The sequence below is a fragment of the Oratosquilla oratoria genome, chromosome 16 (genome assembly GCF_046742065.1).
Source record: "Oratosquilla oratoria isolate Oo_2021 chromosome 16, ASM4674206v1, whole genome shotgun sequence".
NCBI lineage: Eukaryota > Metazoa > Arthropoda > Malacostraca > Stomatopoda > Squillidae > Oratosquilla > Oratosquilla oratoria.
The window spans coordinates 13,876,531-13,896,199 of record NC_134792.1 but is presented as its reverse complement, the minus strand read 5'-3'; the positions used below and the strand labels follow the sequence as shown (position 1 = coordinate 13,896,199).

Sequence of the window (19,669 nt, the reverse complement as noted above, 5' to 3'; positions counted from 1 at the left end):
AATGTCATATAATTTTTTGGTGGAAGGTAAGTTGAGAGTGGAGAATAGGTGGAGAAAGAGGAAAAGGGCAGATGGTAGATCGGTATTTAGAGTACATTGTTTAAATGAGAAGGAAAATGATCAGGAGTACAAAGAGAAGCTGAGAGAAATGTGGGAGGTGGTGAAGGATAGAGTAGGAGTGGAAGAGGAATTGGGTATTTCAAAGAGGAAGTGACAAGGTGTGCAAAGATGGTATGTTGAAGAAGGTTGGGAGGGAATAGAAGGAAGGATAGAGAGTGGTAGGATGATGAAATGAAGGTAGAAGAGAAGCAAGCATTCACAGACAGGTTGCAAAGGAGAAAAAAATATGAGTGGTATAAAGAAAAAAGAATTGAAACAAAACAAGAGGTAAAAAATAGGCAAAAAAGGGAGCAGATGTAAAATGTGGAAGGAGTATGAGAAAAAAAAATTGAAAGCAATAAAAAGATTTTCTGGAAGGAAATTAAGAAATGAGAGGTGAGTCAAGTAGAGAAGAAAAGTTAAAAGATGCAGATGTACAGCTTAACAGAAGAGGAGGCGGTAAGGAGAAGATGGACGAAGTATTTTAGAGAACTGTTGAATGTGGAAGAGGATATGGAGGGACTGATGGTAGCTGTGGGAGGCACTAAGAAAATGATGGTGATGGGAGAGGAATATGGAGGAGAAATAAGAAAAGATGAGGTGCAAGTAACTGAAAATGAGAGCAGGTAAGGCACCTGAGTTAGATGGGTGTCATGCTGAATATCTGAAGAAGGGAGGTACATTTATAGTAGACTGGTTAGTAAAGTTGTTTAATGTGTGTCTAAGGGAGGGTAAAGTGCTGGAGGACTGGAGGAGTATCTGGTTCCACATTTTAAGGAAAAAGGACAAATGTGAGTTTAGTAGTTTCAGAGGGATCAGTTTGTTTAGTGTTGTTGGGAAACCATGTGGAAGGGTTTTAATAGAGAGGATTAGGAGAGGAACAGAGGGAGTAATGGGTGAGAAACAGTTGGTATAGGAAAGGTAAGGATACTTTTTAGGCCTTCATGGATTTAGAAAAGGCTTATGACAGGGTAGACAGGAAGGCACCGTGGGAGGTTTGGTAAATATATGGGATTGGGGGAAAGCTGTTAATTGTCATCGGAGTTGAATGGGCTAAGGGTGGATGTACTCGTACTGTGTCTGGCTACATTGCTTCTGACCCAGGGTAGTGGGTGAGATACAGGGATGACCTGTTATCCATGAGCTAAGACGAAAGGGTAGTGGAATGGGTGGGAGGAGATAAGTGCATTTGACTTGACTAACTCCCTTATAAGAGGGGAAAAACTCTTGGTATATAGAGATAGAATGAAACTATAGTATGTACCAGTGCACATAATTATAAAATAGGACCTTCATGATGCATGTTGAAGTGCAATTATATATTCATCCAAATAATTTTGTTCAATATGGCCTCCATAATAGATTCTCTGACCCAGATAAGAGAAAAAATGTTCACATTTTTATACAGTATGACCAATATACAGGTATACCTCACCCTATGTCGTTAATTGGTTCCACAGGTCACAACTTTCAAAAAGCAACTTAAGTCAAAGTTACCACAATATAAACCACAAATAAGCACTCCCCAGTGCAGGTGCAGCTGGTGGGAACTGCTTCACACTCATGCACACCATGACTCATGTGTCAGAAAAGTAAGCCTCATACGAAGGCACCAGTATAGTTTTCTCTTACTTTACTACATACATACGTATACCAAAGGCTTTTTTACCCTTACATGGGGGGTAGCCAAAAAAAAAGGCATAGAAATAACTCCCACCCATTTCATTTCCCATATATTCCACTCCCCTCCACCCTCTTCCCTCCCTCCCATCTTGGCACCTCCCGGATAATGGGTCATCCCTGCATCCTGGCCACTGCCCTGGGTCAGAAGCAGTGTCGCAAGACACAGCACATCCACAGCAAGGCCGCTTCATAAATTCGGCGACCCCACCCTCTCCGTCCCCTCATACAGGAATGGAGAAGACAGGGAGAAATCCCTTCGGGCTGTGTCAAATTTTTTCTCATACATAATTTCTCACCCTCCATCCCCCACCCACTCCTCATGCATCACAGCCTCATCTATACACAACCCTTCTCCATTCATCCCTATCTTCTGTCCTTTCCCGTCCTTCCTCTACAGACATTCCTCTATTTTGTAAAGCCCCTTTCACCCCATCCATCCATCTCATCCTAGGATGCCCCCTCATATTCACTCCTTCCACCTCTGCCTTCCACACCTCGTTTACTAATCTTTCTTCACTCATTCTTTCCATGTGTCCAAACCATCCTAATACTCTTTCATCAACCCTATCTTCCAGCTCCCTTTCCACCCCTGTTCTCCTCACCTCATTTCTCACTCTATCGTAGTAACCTCTATCATACTTCTCAGACATTTCATCTTAAACACATTCAAACTCCTTCTCTCTTCCTCTCTCATGTTCCATGTTTCTATCCCGTACATTGCTGTTGGCACAATCACTCCTTCATATAACCTCATCTTAGCATCCATTCCCAGATGTCTATTTCTCATTACACTTTTTAATCTACCAAATCATTTATTCAGTTCTCTCAATCTACATTCTACCTCCACCCCCACTCCTCCCTTTCCTGTCACATTCGCACCCAAGTATCTGAAAGTATCCACTTCCTCCAGTTTCTCACCCTTAATGCTTACTTCCAGCCTACTGTCACTCTCTCCCCTTGTACATCTCATCACCTTACTTTTACCCACATTTATCTTCAGCTTCCTTCTTTCACACACCTTCTCAAACTCTGTCACTAACTTCCTCAATCCCTCCTCTGATCCTGCTACAAGCGCTGTGTCATCAGCAAACAACAGCTGGCTCACCTCCCACTTTTCTCCATTTTCTTTGATCATCTCCAACCCCTGACCCACTACCCTTGCATTTACCTCTCGCACCACCCCATCCATGTAAATATTAAACAGCCAGGGCAACATAACACACCCCTGATGAAGTCCCACCTTTACCTCAAACCATTCACTCTCTCCATTTCTAATCCTAACGCAAGCTCTACTACTCTCATAAAAACTCTTGACTGCTCTTAACAGCTTTCCTCCTATCCCATATATCTGCAGTACCTCCCACAGTGCCTTCCTGTCTACCCTGTCATAAGCCTTTTCCAGATCCATAAAAGCCCAAAAAAACATCCTTACCTTTTCCTATAGCTTTCTCACATATCTGTCTTACCACAAAAATCTGATCTACACATCCCCTACCTGTTCTAAAACCACACTGTTCCTCACCAATTACTCTCTGTTCCTCTCCTAATCCTCTCAATCAAGACCCTCCCATAAGCCTTCCCAACTACACTCAACAAGCTGATCCCTCTGTAACTACTACACTCACACTTGTCCCCCTTTCCTTTGTAAAGTGGAACTATACAGGCACTACTCCAGTCCTCTGGCACTCTACCCTCTCTTAAACAAACATTGAATAACCTTACCAGCCAGTCCACCATAACTGTACCTCCTTTCTTCAGACGTTCTACATGGCATCCATCCAACCCAGGTGCCTTACCTGCTCTCATCATCTTAACAGCTGCTTTCACTTCATCCTTCCCTCTTTCTCCTCCATTTTCCTCACTCATCACTCTTATTTTCTTAGCGCTTCCCACTGCAACTACCTTTCCCTCCCTATCCTCCTTCACATTTAGCAACTCCCTAAAATACTCTGCCCACCTTCCTCTCACTGCCTTCTCTTCCATTATCATCTCTCCATCTGCACCTTTTACCTTTTCTTCTCTACTTGATTCACCTCCTCTTCCTCTTTTAACTTCTTTCCAAAACATCTTTTTACTACTTTCAAAATTTTCTGTCATACTCTTTCCCCATTTCACATCTGCTCTCCTCTTTGCTTCCTTCATCATATACTTAACTTCCTTTCTCTTTACTTTGTACCTCTCATATGATTCCCTCGTCCTAATTTGTAGGCAATCTATGAATGCCTGCTTCTTCTCTTTTACTTTGCTTCCTCATCCCACCACTCACTACCTTTCTTTCTATTTCCTCCCGCCCTCCTTGTTCCACACACCATCTTTGCACACCTTATGACTCCCTCCTTGAACCATCCCCATTCCTCCTCCACTCCTAGTTCTACTCTATCCTTTACTCTCTCCCACTCCTCTCTCAACTTCTTCTTATATTCATTTTCCTTTTTTTCCTCATTTAAGCTGTTCAGTCTAAGTACCTCCCTACCTTCTGCCCTTTTCCTCTTTCTCCACCTATTCTCCACTCTCAATTTACCTTCCACCAGGAAATGATCTGATATTCCCCCACTCTCTTCCTTAACTCTTCCTACCATACTCCTGGTCACCGCTATAAAGTCCATTAACACTCTATCTGCCACCCTTCCATCCACCACCCTCTCCCATGTGTACTTATGCTTGACTTTCTTCTTAAACACTGTATTTGCTATCATCAACTCTCTTTCAAGACACATCTCCACTACGCTTTTTGCCTCGAACTCCATACTTCCCAATCACTCCGTCAATTGGTTCATATCCTATCCTAGCATTTAGGTCTCCCAATACAACTACATTCACATTTCTCTCTAATCCCTCTATGCACTCATTTATATCTACCTAAAATGCCTCCCTTTCCTCTACATTCTTCTCATTACCAGGCCCATACGCACTTACAAAAACCCACATCTCCTTTCCCAGCTTCACCTTCATCCACATCAACCTTGATGACACCTTCCACTCCACTACCCACTTACTTATCTCTTAACTTACTAGTATAGCCACCCATTCTCTCCCTTGTCCCCTCTTCACTCCTGAGTACCTCCCAGCTACACTCCCAAACTCACAGTTGCCCTTTCCTATCATTTTAGTTTCACTCAAAGCCAGTACATCGATCTTTCTTCTCACAAACATATTGCCTATCTCTTCCCTTTTACTCTCATCAGTACCACATCCATGCATATTAAAAGACCCAAACCTTAGGGTACTGGTTGGAAAACTTCTAGGCCCTCTTATGCCTTTACTTTCTTTTTTAGGAATGTCCCCTGTTGGGGCTACAGGTAGTAGGACTCCTAATCCCATCCCTTGTCCCTTTTTTGTCGCCTTTTGCGACTCAAGTGGAAATACTTGGTGGCAGTATTCTTCATCCACCCACCCCTCCCCCCCCCACTTTATATTGTACAGTTAGCATTGGCAGAGAACACAGGGCACAAGCAGACTCGATCACAACTCAACCAGTGAACACATCCGAATCCTGACGATCCTGAAAGATCAAAGAGAAAGAGGTGACATGATTACAGTATTCAGGTCACTAAAGGGGATAGATTGCACTGAGAGAAGAGATCTCCTGATCAAAGATGGGAGGGCTTTAAGAGGAATGGAAGTAAATTTAGAAAAGACCACATGTTGAAAGTATGTGAAGAAATACAGTTTTCCATATGTATAATTATGTGGAATAACTTACGTGCATAGCCTAAGTTGAAACAATGCACGAGTTCAAATCTTAATATGATAATTGGAAATCAAAGATATAGATTAAGTTGGAACCATACATATGAATTTATGTCTAGGTATGTAAGAAAATTAGAGAATAGGAAACAGGACCCAACAAGCATTGCTCCTTTCATCTATACTACAATCAGATAAATACAATTAAATACAAACACATTCCCAAGCTTGGCTCTATCTCTCTTGTACCAAAATACATATCAGCTGACACAGCACCCACAAGACCGCATAAACATAACAAAAGAATTACACAGATGCACATACATTTGTGACAGTATCCTGAATAAAATAATTAAAAATAAGTAAAAACTGATTTTAAATTTATCTGATGCATCCTGGTGTAAGAGGATGTTACATCATAGAAGTTGATGGCTGAGGATCATCAGGAGACATATTGTCAGCAGACAAATTATATTGTATAAAGACTCATTTCAGGAACCTATCAAAAGTGCCTTCAATTCTTTTTTTCATCCACTCTACAAGGATATGGTTATAATGAGCAAAAACTTTGTGACAAGCCCCCATAACCTTTGAAAAGTGTTAGGCATTTGGATCCATCTCTTCAAGTAAAGGGAGACAATCAGCAAAGACATAACACCGGATAAAAATATAAACAAAATAGTCGGAGAAACCTTCAACCTATTAAGGTCAATGAAAGTGGCATTTGATTACTTGGATGAAGAAATGATTAGAAAAATATTAGTTACATTGATTAGACCAAAACTGGAATACGCAGCGACACTATGGTCACCCAGTACTAAAAAGAATATAAGGAAACTACAAAGAATAGAAAGAGCAACGACAAAGTTGGCACCAGCTCTTTCCAAATTAACATACAAACAAAGATTATCAAAATTGGAACTACCAACACTGGAGCATAGAAGAGAAAGAGGTGATCAACAGACTATATTTAGAATCATGAAAGGAATGGAAATCCTTGATAGGAATGACTTACTAAAAAATGACAATGAAAAAACAAGAGTTCATGAAAAGAAACTAAAAAAGGATAACTATAGAAGAGATCGGAAAAAGAATAGCTTCCCACACAGAGTGCTGGATACCTGGAATAAATTAGATATAAAACAGTGTGTGCAAATACTATTCAAGATTTTAAGAAAAACTTGATGCTTAAAGATACAAAGATGGGTTAGTACGAGCATAGCTCCCTTCCTCTATAATACAACTAGGTAAATACTTATCCATGTATGGAAATGCCTCTTGTATTTTCTTGATGGTTGTTGTTATTCCCTAGACTGTTTGCCCGAGTTGTCCCGTCTCCTCAAGGAATGCCATGGGTGAAACTGGGTTTTCCCACAAATCCTTTATGGAGTGTATAATGTGTTGTTTGCGTGCGTGATTGTGTATAATGCAGTCTTCCGTGACTTGTTGAATAGTATGGGGTGAAGTGTTACACCCTAGGCATTTGTCCACAATGCAGTCATCCAGTTTCTTCTGGTAGCTTAGAAGGGCTGGGTGGTGGCCGTATTGCAGTCTGGCATGCAGCAATGTGTTGTCTTTTAGTGTGTTAATGGAGAAGTGAGTGATGTGATTATGAATATGTTTCCAGAGGCTGGTATTTGGTGGTTTTGGAGGAAGAGAAGAGAGTATTTCTGTGTGATATAGTTTTTTTTGTGTGTGTGTGTATTTACCTAGTTGTATTTACCTAGTTGTATTTTATGGGAAGGGGAGCTATGCTCGTGGGGTCCCGTCTTCATATCTCATTTTATCTAAACTATTTTTAAATTCATGTATTGTTTTTGCACACACACCATTTTCTCATCTAACTTGTTCCAACTGTCTATTACTCTGTGAGGAAAGCTGTTCTTTTTCAAATCTCTTCTATAGCTGTCCTTTTTTATTTTCTTTCCGTGTCCTCTTGTACTTCTGTCATCCCATTTTATCAGATTCTCTCTATCAGTAATTTCTATGCCTTTCATGATTCTGTAAATAGCTATCAAATCTCCTCTCTCTCTTCTTTGCTCTAGTGTCTGTAGTTCAAGTTTTTCTAGTCTCTCTTCATATGATAGTTTTGAGAGTGTTGGTGCCAATTTTGTGGGTGTGGGTGTTGTGCTATGTAGTGTAGCAGGTGTGCTATTTGTAGAGGCTGCAGCAAGTGTTTGTGTGCCTCTCATGTCAAGGTGATCTTGACTTTGAGGACTTTTGTTTCATAGTGTAGGTGGTCTGTAGGTGTTGTATATGTGCAGCCTGTAATTGTTTGTAATGCTTTGTTTTGTATGGTCTGAAGGGTGTTGAGGTGTGTCTCACTGAGATTAGGTGCCCATGCTGGACTCACATAATTCGTCACTGAGTGTATGCATTGATTGTATATTGTAGTATTAATTTCTTTGTTTTGTCCAAATGTTGTTCCAGTGTTTGATTTAAGTGTGTTGAGTCTAGGTGTGCATTTATTTTCTATGTGATGTGTTGTTTAAATGACATGGACGTATTGTATGTTACACCAAGAATTTTCGGGATGTGTTCACCTCGGATCTGCTGCAGTCTCTGTCGAGACAGCCAGACACCACCCTACGGCAGTGAGCTCAGAGCTCCTTATTAGCCGATCTCTGGGTAGGTCTGAGACCACTCACACACCAAGGTCACAACTCCTTGACTAACGTCCCGTACCTACTAGCTGCTAGGTGAATAGGGGCTACACGTGAAAGGAGACAAACCCAACTTATCTCCGCCCTACCGGGGAATCGAACCCCGGTTCTCTGGCTTGTGAGGCCAGTGCTTTACCAATCCGCCACCGAGCCGTGTGTGTGTGTGTGTGTGGTATTAGAGTGTTGTTGATATAGAGATGAGGAATGTATTTGTGTTCTTTTGTCCAGTTGGTGAGAAATGTTGCTGTAGATTTGGCTGTGGCTATTTTGAGTGTTTGTAATAAACCATTGTTTAGTGTCTCAGGGTATGGCTGTATTATTTCTGTGGCTTTGTCTGTGTTACAATGTGTACATGTGATTGTTATGTCATCTGTATAGGAAGAGATTTGTATTTCTGAGGTGTCTGGTGTGGGTATATCATGCATGTATAGATTAAAGAGCGTGGGGGATAGAACACAGCCCTGTGGTACTCCATTCTTAATGTTTCTGATGGTAAAGTGACGAGGCTTGGGATCTGGTTCTTGTTCTATATTTTGTTGCTCATGAAGTTCCATCAACACTCATTCATCAGGGACTCCTTATCCTTCTCAAATAGTTCTATGAAATTTTCCTCATTTAAATTCACCTGCAGCTTGCTGCTCAACATCAAGGATTTGTTGTTAGTAGTCTTGTCAAAGCCCTTGAAGTCCTACACAAATTGTGGTCATAGCTGTTTTCATACGTCATTCATAGACATGTTCTGAATCTCATTCCACATGGCTATGTTCATCACTGCTTTGTAGATGTCATATATTTTCCAGAAGTCACAGACTGTAATAGACTCATTCAGGTCAGTTGCTGCAATAGTTTGATGTAATGTATGCTTCATGTAGTAGCACTTGAAGATTGCAATTATCCCTTGGTCCATTGGTTGCAACAGAGATGTAGTGTTAGGTGGAAGGTAGATGATGGTAACGTCAGGGTGAAGATCTCAAATGTTTTGTGGGTGGCCTGGAGCATTATCTGAGAGAAGCAGAATCTTAAAAGAAATCTTTTTCTCCTTAGAATACTTTTCTGCTTCAGGTACAAAATTATGTGAATGCCAGACTTAAGAAATAACTACTATAATCCATGCCTTTGAATTACCAGCCCAAATAACTGAGAGAGATGCCATGATTACATTCTTTAGCACACGGGGTTTCTGTGCATGATGAACAAGCAATAGTTTTAGCTTATTGTCACCTGCACAATTACTGCCCAACAATCAAATGTTCTATGGATACCTTGTAGCCTGGGATAGCTTTCTCCTTCTTGGAAAAATTAATGATCTGGCAATTTTTTCCAATACAATCCTGTCACATTGACATTGAATATCTGTTTGGGCAGAAACCCATTTTCTTCAATGATCTTTGCTAAAGTACTGGAAAATTCTGCTGCAGCAACTTTATCAGCTTATGCACTTTCACTTAGTTTTTCAGGAAGTGATAATTATGGCACTCTAAATCTCATAAACCAACCTTGACTTACTTTGAACTCTACATCCTTCTCACCTATATACTTTTTCTTGAGGTCTTCAAATGAAGACAGTGCTTTCTCCTGAACCAGTTCCTGACTTACCAAAGCAAGCTGACAATTCTGCCTGTCAATCCAAAGAGACAAAAGATTTTCCATTTCTTTGTAAATCTTTCCTCTTTTCTTGTTGGTGACAGTGTTCCCCATCCCAGGAGTTTGTTCTTTAGCATATGATAAAATTCTGTCCTTACCATGCACGATTGTTGATACAGTTGTATGGCTCAATCCCAAATATCTTGCAATGGTGGCCACCTTTTCATGTTTCATATGCCATTTTATGATTTGCACCTTATCTTCCAGTGATATAGCCTTACACTCAACACTAGCACCTGTACTGGGACTTTTGTTTGGAGCCACGAGCAAAGATGTAATCTAAATCACAGATGAAATGTTATTGAAGTAATAAATCTTGAATAATATATCAGTTTCATCATAAAATATTACCTCTAGACAGTTTCAAATTTGATTAAATTTATATAAAAAAGATCAACATGAATCAGCTGAAAAGCCATCAGATTGCACACACCGGTGGTACTCAGTTGCATAAGACTGTAATTTACTCCAACTATACCACTCCCCTCTGCCTACCAACAATTAGATATAAATAGCAAGGGTGTATGCTGAGGTTATTTTCAACCTAGATTAAATATTAATGTCTGTATAATGTTCAAACAGATCAACACACAAATCCTACCATAATGTAATTAAGAAACACCACCCTTACAACAGCCAGCCAATGTACAAATGAAACTGTAGTCATATGCATGCTGTTGCAGTTTGTTCTGTACTTCACAAATCACATTCTAATGTGCTTAAGGCACTTCCATTTAACAAATCAGCAAGCTAGAAATCATACCATTACTACCTCATATAATTATCTTGAATTTCTTCTTGGTTTCAAAATTATTAGTTTGCTTTTCACTCACTTTGTCTTTTTGTGTGAATTGTTCTGTGTTATAACACAAGAAAGTTATATTTAGAATGCCCAATCCTCTCAGATGGAGTAGAGTGTAATACTTGGAAAGAAAACTGAGCAAAGAAAAACTTTTGTTTGCCTCAAATTCTCAGAAATTTAGTGATGAGTAGGCATTCTTCTCCCATAATTTTTACGGTGGTCATGTGAATACAGTACACTGTAATAAAGAAAATATTCAGCTGTTCAACAGTGTATAATACAGACTGCTCAAGTTGGTCATTGTGGCACAAAATTATATTGACTAAGACTTCAAAGTTACCAAATGCAGCCAAGCACTCAGGATACAAGCTGTGCATATTGTTTGAAAATCTGACATATCTTCAAAAGTGACAACTTGAAACGATTTAATATGAAATATACCTGTAATGTCACGAGCTGTCACCAAACCATATGCTCATAATTATGAGGTCTTATAATATCAGAACCAACACTTTTGACTAATTGGTATCAGTCTCCAGATGAGTCCACAAGTCATTCAGGGAAGATATATGGTAGTGTCTTGGGATTTTTAGTATGGGACATTGTAGTATGAGTTGTTCTGTGCCCTCAATGAGGTGGTTGCATCTGGGCCTATTTAAATCTGTGGTTAGTCCTATTCTGTGTTAGTAGTGTTTCATTGCTGGATGGTGTCCTAGATGCAAACATGCCATATTTGTTCTAGTCAGATGTAGGAGGATTTTTTCAGTAGGGCTTAGTCTGAGGGTATTGAGTTGGGTGGTCTGTCTTGAAGGGTTTGTTTAGTGATCTAAGTGGATGTCTTTTGTGGTAAAGGTGGTAAGTTATAAATGATTGAGTAATTTGCTGCTGGTGTAGTTTTTTGTTGCATTATGTTGGTGTTACTTGTGAGGTGTAGTGTGATGGGTGTGTGGTGTTCAGGGCTGTGATGAAGAATTGTGTTCCTGTCATTTTCATGTGGTGGTCTATAGGGAGGATTTTAGTCTACCTGGTGTCCAATTGGGATGGTTTTTGGTGTATCCTCTTATTACTCTTAGTGCTTCATTCTGTAAAGTATAGGTTGTTTGTGTTAGTCATGATGATTGTTGGGGACAATACTGTGGAGGTATAATCGAGGACAGTTGTTGTTGTTGTTGTCGTTCCCTAGACTGTCTGTCCGAGCGGTCCCGTCTCCCCAAGGAATGCCAGAGCCGAAACTGGGTTTTTCCACAAATCCTTTATAGAGTGTATTTTGTGTTGTTTGCATGCATGATTGTATATAATGCAGTCTTCCATTATGTGTTGTATGGTATGGGGTGAAGTGTTACATCCTGGGCAGCTGTTCACAATGCGGTCATCCAGCCTCTTCTGGTAGCTTAGAAGTGCTGGGTGGTGGCCGCACCGCAGTCTGGCCAGGTGGACTCTATCCATTCGTGGGAGAGAGGATTCAGAAGGGTGGATATCAGGTGGTCTGGCATGCAGCAGTGTGTTGTCTTTCAGTGTGTTAATGGAGCGGTGAGTGATATGATTATGAATATGTTTCCGGAGGCTGGTATTTGGTGGTTGTGGAGGAAGAGAAGAGAGTATCTGTGTGTGATACAGGTCTTTGGGTGTTGTTTTAATGTTTCTTGGTGTGTGTGGGTGTTCTGCTATGTAGTGTAGCGGGTGTGATGTGTTTGTGGTGGCTGCGGCAAGTGTTTGTGTGCCTCTCATGTCGAGGTGGTCCTTGACTTTGAGGACTTATGTTTCATGGTGTAAATGGTCTGTAGGCGTTGTATTTGTGCAGCCTGTAATTGTTTTTAGGGCTTTGTTTTGTATGATTTGAAGGGTGTTGTGGTGTGTCTCACTGAGATTAGGAGCCCATGCAGGACTCGCATAATTCATCACTGAGCGTATGCATTGTTTGTATATTGTAGTATTAGTTTCTTTGTTTTGTCCAAATGTTGCTCCAGTGATTGACTTAAGTGCGTTAAGTCTAGGTGTGCATTTGTTTTTTATGTTTGTGATGTGTTGTTTGAAAGACATGGATGTATCGTATGTTACACCAAGAATGTTTGGTGTGTTTGTGTGTGGTATTAGAGTGTTGTTGATGTAGAGATGAGGTATGTATTTGTGTTCTTTTGTCCAGTTGGTGAGAAGTGTTGCTGTAGATTTGGTTGGAGCTATTTTGAGTCTGTTTACCTAGTTGTATTTTGCGGGAAGGGGAGCTATGCTCGTGATGTCCCGCCATTGTATCTCGCAGTGTCTAGTTTGTTTTTAAGCTCATGAATGGTTTTTGCGCATACTATTTCATTATCCAGTTTGTTCCAAGTGTCCAAAACTCTATGTGGAAAACTGTTTTTCTTCAGTTCTCTTCTATAGCTATGTTTTTTTATTTTCTTTCCATGTCCTCTTGTGTTTCTTTTGTCCCAGTTAAGTAAGTTCTCTCTATGAAGTATCTCTGTGCCTTTCATGATTCTGTAGATGGTCAATAGGTCACCTCTCTCTCTTCTTTGCTCCAGTGTCGGTAACTCCAGTTTAGACCAATCTCTCCTCGTATGATAGGTTTGCAAGTGCAGGTGCCATTTTTGTAGCTGCTCTTTGGATTCTTTCTATTTTCTTTATATTTTTGGTACTGGGGGACCACAATGTCGCCGCATACTCTAATCTAGGCCTTATCAATGTAACCAATATTTTTTTTATCATGTCTTCGTCCAAGTATGTAAATGCCACTTTTATTGATCTTAGCAAGTTGTAAGTCTCCCCAACAATTTTGTTAATCTGTATATCATAGGACAAGTCGTTCGTGATAATTACACCCAAATCTTTTTCGGATCCTACTTTCTTTACATCCTTGGTTCCAATTGTATATTTTCCTGATATTCTGTTTTTGCTTTTTCCAAACTCCATTATGCTACACTTAGTATTAACCACTTCACTACGGGACTTAAATCTCGCGGGCAGCAGCCAATGCCAGCCGTACGACATGTCGTAATAATACTCGCATCATAAAATATAGTCACCGCTTATATCGATCGTTCTCTCTTTCACCCGCGAATTTTGAAAACCACAGAGAATGGGATTCAGGGCACATTTGGGAGAATGTAAAAACACAGGGGCGACTACAATAAATATAATCAAGACGCCGATATGGCAGCGTCGCGAATCCACTTGCTCCTCATGACGCCTACGTGTGCGGCACCGTATGGAAGGGGTTAAAGTCCACTTCCCATTTCTGACTCCAGTTCCATACCCTATTTAGGTCTTCTTGCAGTGCTTCACAGTCCTCATCAGTTTCTACTTTCCTTAACAGTTTGGCGTCATCAGCAAAGAAGCTCATGTAGCAGTTCACGTCCTCGTCCATGTCATTCATATAGATAGCAAACATTATTGGTGCCAGTACAGATCCTTGCGGTACTCCACTGGTCACCTCTTTCCAATCTGAATATTTTTCTCTGAGCACTACTCTCATCTTTCTACCAGTCAGAAAGTCCTCCATCTATTTTAGTAGGTTTCCTTGTATTCCTCCTATGTGTTCTAATTTTTTTAGTAATTTTCTGTGTGGTACTTTGTCAAAGGCTTTTTGCAAGTCTAGGAATGCACATTCAGCCCATCCATTTCTTTCTTGCACCATGTCTATTAGTCTTGAGTAAAAGCATATTAAGTTTGTGGTGCATGATCTTCCTTGTCTGAACCCGAATTGTCTTGGGTTTAATATGTTGTTGTCTTCCAGATGTTTTACCCATCTATTCTTGATTATTTTCCCACATATTTTGGCTATAGTGCTTGTTAGTAATACTGGCCTATAGTTGGTGGGTTCTTCCTTGTTTCCTCCTTTATATATTGGTACAATGTTAGCATTTTTCCAGTCCTTGGGTATCTTTCCTTCTTTGAGTGAGCTGTTTATTAAGATGTGTATTTTGTCTGTTAGTTCTTCTTTGCACTCCTTTAGAATCCAATTTGCAATACCATCCGGGCCATGTGATTTTCTGACGTCCAGTCTTGATAGATGTTCTGATATTTCTTTTAGTGATGTTGTAAACTCACTCATGTGGGGAGATTGCTTGTTATTATCTATGTCCCAATTTTGTATTTTCTCTCTGGTGAAGACAGATGAACCATGTGTTGAGTGTATCAAGGTATGGCTGAATTATTTCTGCAGCTTTGTCTGTGTTACGATGTGTGCATGTGATTGTTATGTCGTCTGCGTAGGAAGAGATTTGTATTTCTGAGGTGTCTGGTGTGGGTAAGTCATGCATGTATAGATTAAAGAGCGTGGGGGATAGAACAGAGCCCTGTGGTACTCCATTCTTAATGTTTCTGATGTGCGATGGTTGGCCATTATATGACACATAAGCATTCCTACCTGCCAGATAATTGGCCAGCCATCTTTTGGTGTTATTGTGCATGTCTGTGTTATATATTTTATTTGTTAGGTTGTGGTGGGGGATAGCATCAAAAGCTTTACTAATGTCTAATGTTATAAGAAGTGTTCTGTGGTGGGGCCTATCTGAATTGATGCCATCAAAAACAGTTCATATGAATTGCTTGAAGATGGTTATTATAGTTTCTTTTGTTGTCTAAAGTGTGGTTTTAAGCAAAAAACATCACAAAACTAATGAAGTACAGAAAAAAATCGTAGAAAAACATACAAATACAATAGTTAGAAAAACAAATTACCCAACCTAAAATATTATATATATATATATATATATATATATATATATATATATATATATGAAATAGAATAAAAAAAAAACTCAATGAAACCTAACTCCCACATAGGAAGCAGTTAGAGCAACCCCAGGAAAGATACCATTACCATAACACAGTGCAATATCACTCCAGAATGTTTCAAACCCACTATGCCAGAAAATATGAGAATAAGAAAAATACTTTAAAAAACCAAACCAGAGATGCTTTACCTACCTTCTCCAGCAAAAATATGAAAGAATCTGTTGACCCAGATTACATCTCAAATGTAAATCTAAAATGACTGTTCATCCACACAGAGAGATACGAAAACGGGTCACTACAAGCATAGCTCTCGTCCCATAAAATAAAACTAGGTAAATACAACTAAATTTCTAAATAATTTTTTCAAGAGAAACTACTAAACTCAATACTACCAAACCTACCTGACATCAGCCCGACAAAAAAATCTCAAGAGAAGGAAGATCCACACACTCTTCCATTCAGGACACCATCCAACCTGAAGATAGTACTAGCACAGAATAGCTCTGAACTGACATAGATTTAACCATCACACAAGACATTGAGCACTTTATCCTGTAGTGTCTTACACTATCATTAGACAGCAACACATTATTTCTTCCCTAAGTGACCTATGGGCCTCTCTGATGGCAATTGTTGCTTATATGGGAATCATGAGCCTCCTGCAAGAGAAACCTGGGTAACTGGATTGATTGATCTTGGCCAAAATATAATAAAAGCCTTAACCTATTCAGTAAAACTCCTTTTATCTGACCTCCGAACATCTGACTTTTTCCTTCAGTGTCCCAAGTCGGATAAAAGTTGAATTTGTCCAAACATCCAACCTTCGAGTGGTTCTTTAGTTGCTGCTATCCCTGCTAACGGCTCATGACACTCAGGTCGGCTGTTATTTTCCCGGACATTTCAGTGTTTGTTTATGTCTGGCCTTTTGAGATTATTTCTCCTGCATTCTGCTGTGTTGTTTATTATGCTTTATTCTACCATATACAAATGAAAATGTCTCAAACCATTGTTTTTCTTTTTTTTTACTACCTAGTATTTTACAGGAAGGAGAGCCATGCTCCTGGTGTCCCGTCTTCATATCTCAATTTATCTAGACTTTTTAAAATTCGTGTATTGTGTTTGCACTCACCACTTTCTCATCTAACTTGTTCCAAATGTCTATTACTCTATGGGGAAAGCTGTTCTTTTTCAGATCTCTGCTATTATTGTCTTTCTTGATTTTCTTTCCGTTTCCTCTTGTATTTCTCGTATCCCCTTTTATTAGATCCTCTATCAATAGTTTCTATGCCTATCATGATTCTATAAATAGTTATCAAGTCTCCTCTTTCTCTTCTTTGCCCTAATGGTTGTAGTTTTGCAAGTCTCTCTTCATATGAAAGTTTTGAGAGTGTTGGTGCCAATTTTGTAATTGCTCTTTGTATTCTTTCAAGTTTTGTTATACATTTTTGTACTTGATGACCATGTCGTCGCTGCATATTCCAATCTTGTTCTTATCAAAGTGACTAGTATTTTCTTCACCACTTCTTCATCCAGGTATGTAAATGCCACTTTGATTGTTCTTATTAAATTATAAGTTTCTCCAAAAATCTTGTTTATATGTTTCTCAGGTGACATATTATTCATAATAATGACTCCCAGGTCCTTCTCATTTTCTACTTTTTTAATTTCTTCTTCTCCCAATTTATATGATCCCACTATTCTTTTTTTGCTTCTTCCAAATTCCATTATACTACACTTCTTAACCACTTCCATACGGTGACGCCTACGTAGGCGGCATGAGGAGCAAGTGGGTACTCGATGATGCCGACGTCGGCATCTTGATTATATTTATTGTAGTCGTACCTATGTAATTTCCATTCTCTCTAAACTGGCTTCATCATATTTTCTATGGTTATCAAAATACATGGGTGAAAGAGAACGAACGATTGAGCACTGACTTTTTTTTTTATAATGTGATTATTATGACGCAACATCGCACGTCGGGCAGCTAATGCTGCCAGATGTGCGATGTGCCCCGGAGTGAAGAGGTTAATATTGAATTTCATCTCCCACTTCCTATTCCATTCCCATACTTTATTGAGATCACTCTGTAGCGACTCACAATCTTTTTCAGTGTTCACTTTTTTCAACAATTTTGCATCATCTGCAAAGAAGCTCATATAACTTTCAATTCCTTTATCCATATCATTAACCCCTTCCATACGGTGCCGCACATGTAGGCGTCATGAGGAGCAAGTGGATTCGCGACGCTGCCATATCGGCGTCTTGATTATATTTATTGTAGTCATCCCTGTGTTTTTACATTCTCCCAAATGTGCCCTGAATCCCATTCTCTGTGGTTTTCAAAATTCGTGGGTGAAAGAGAGAACGATCGATATAAGCGGTGACTATATTTTATGATGCGAATATTATTACGACACGTCATACGGCTGGCATTGGCTGCTGCCCGCGAGATTTAAGTCCCGTACTGAAGTGGTTAATATATATAGCAAACATTTTTGGGGCCAGAACTGTTCCTTGTGGAACACCACTTATCACTTCATCCCAATTAGAGTGTTTGTCTCTTATCACTACTCTCATTTTTCTTTCATTCAAGAAGTCTTCCATCCACTTCAGCAGTTTGTCCTGTATTCCTCCTACAGTTTCTAATTTCTTAAGCAACTTCTTATGTGGCACCTTATCAAAAGCTTTTTTCAGGTCTAGAAATGCACAATCAGCCCATCCATCTCTTTCTTGTATTACATCTAGTAGCCTTGAATAGAAACACATTAAGTGTGTGACACATGATCATCCTTGTCTAAATCCAAATTGCCTTGGATTTAGTACATTGTTTTTTTCCAAATGCCTTACCCATCTACTTTTAATAATTCTTTCACAAATTTTTGCTATTGTACTTGTTAGAGAGACTGTTCTATAGTTAGTAGGGTCTTCCTTGTTTCCCCCTTTATATATTGGTACTATATTTGCTCTTTTCCAATCATCTGGAACTTTTCTTTCAATGAACTGTTTATTAGACTATGTATTTTGTCTGTTAATTCATTCCTGCATTCTCTCAAAATCCAGTTTGATATTTCATGTGGTCCTTGCAATTTTCTGACATTGAGATTGCTCAAGTGTCTATCTCTTTCATAGGGGGGACTTTCTCCTCCCATTCGATATCTCTAGTTTGTATATTCTCCCATGTAAACACCGATTTAAAATGCTTGTTCATAATTTTTGCCATTTTTGTTTCCTCTGTGTATTCAACTCCTTGTTGTAATTTCTCTAATTCTTGTTTGTTTTTCAGTTTGTTGTTTATAAATCTGTAAAATAGATTTGGTTGATCTTTACATTTTTCTATGACATCTTTTTCGTATTTTCTCTTTTCTTCTCTGGACACTTGTACATATTCATTTCTATAACTAGCATATATTTTCCATTTTTCAGGTCTTTTGTCTTTTTTTCCATTTTATCCAAGCTTTATCTCTTTGTCTTTTAACTCCCTACATCTTTTGTTGTACAAGCACTTTACATATTCTTTTTCTTGTTTTTGTCTTGGAACATACTTTAACACTCCTTTGTAAATTTTTGTCAAAATATTCCATTTCTCTTCTACTGTTGTTTCCTTCTTGTGTATTCTTTCCCAGTCTGCTTTTTGAAAGAATTCTCTTATTTTATCAATTTTTTTTTTTTCGTACATCAATCTTCCCTTTCTATATTGTTCATTTTTTCATGTATTTTTCCTCATTTAGTTCCAGTTCAACCAATATGTGGTCACTTTTACTTATTGGTGTCTTATATTCAATCTTGTCTACTATTTCAGGTTCTGATGTGATTATTAGGTCCAGTCTCGATGGTTCTTCCTCATTTCTATACCTAGTATTCTCTTGAATCCATTGCGTCATTGTATGTTCTATAATCATATCAAGTAGTACATTTCCCCATAGGTCGTCTCCACCCTTTACTGTCATCTCTTCCCAGCAGATTTCTTTACAATTAAAGTCACCCATTATAACTATTCTTCCTCCATCTTCCATTATCTTATTTAGTGTTATCCTTGTGTCTTCTAACATTTGTGGATATTGAGATACTTCCCAGTAGCTTGGAATCAATTTTGTAATCTGATTTTTGTTTATGAGGACCAAATTTTATATTAATGTTTTAGGAAATTGAATTATATGAATAGCTATTGATATTTTATTTTTATACTCATAATTTTTGGGGTAGTGTAAAAATTTCTCTTTATTTTCCTCTTACCATAGGTAAATCAGCATCCAAATCTGAAAAGACAACCCATACCAAGAACCAAAAAAGTACTGCTACAACAGAAAGTCAACCAACATCTTCAGGTCAGTATTCATTTATTCCTTATGGTGAAAAA

At 39.0% G+C, this 19,669-nt stretch overlaps 1 protein-coding gene across 11 annotated transcripts in view; it reads left to right on the top strand.

The window, feature by feature from the left end:
• LOC143033834 (uncharacterized) overlaps positions 1-19,669 on the top strand; it is a 446,867-nt gene that overhangs the window by 308,915 nt on the left and 118,283 nt on the right. For all 11 annotated transcript variants that reach the window (XM_076199375.1, XM_076199378.1, XM_076199376.1 and 8 more), the window contains one exon: positions 19,551-19,637. In XM_076199375.1, the coding sequence (XP_076055490.1) occupies positions 19,551-19,637 (87 nt within the window). The remainder of the gene's footprint in view (positions 1-19,550; positions 19,638-19,669) is intronic.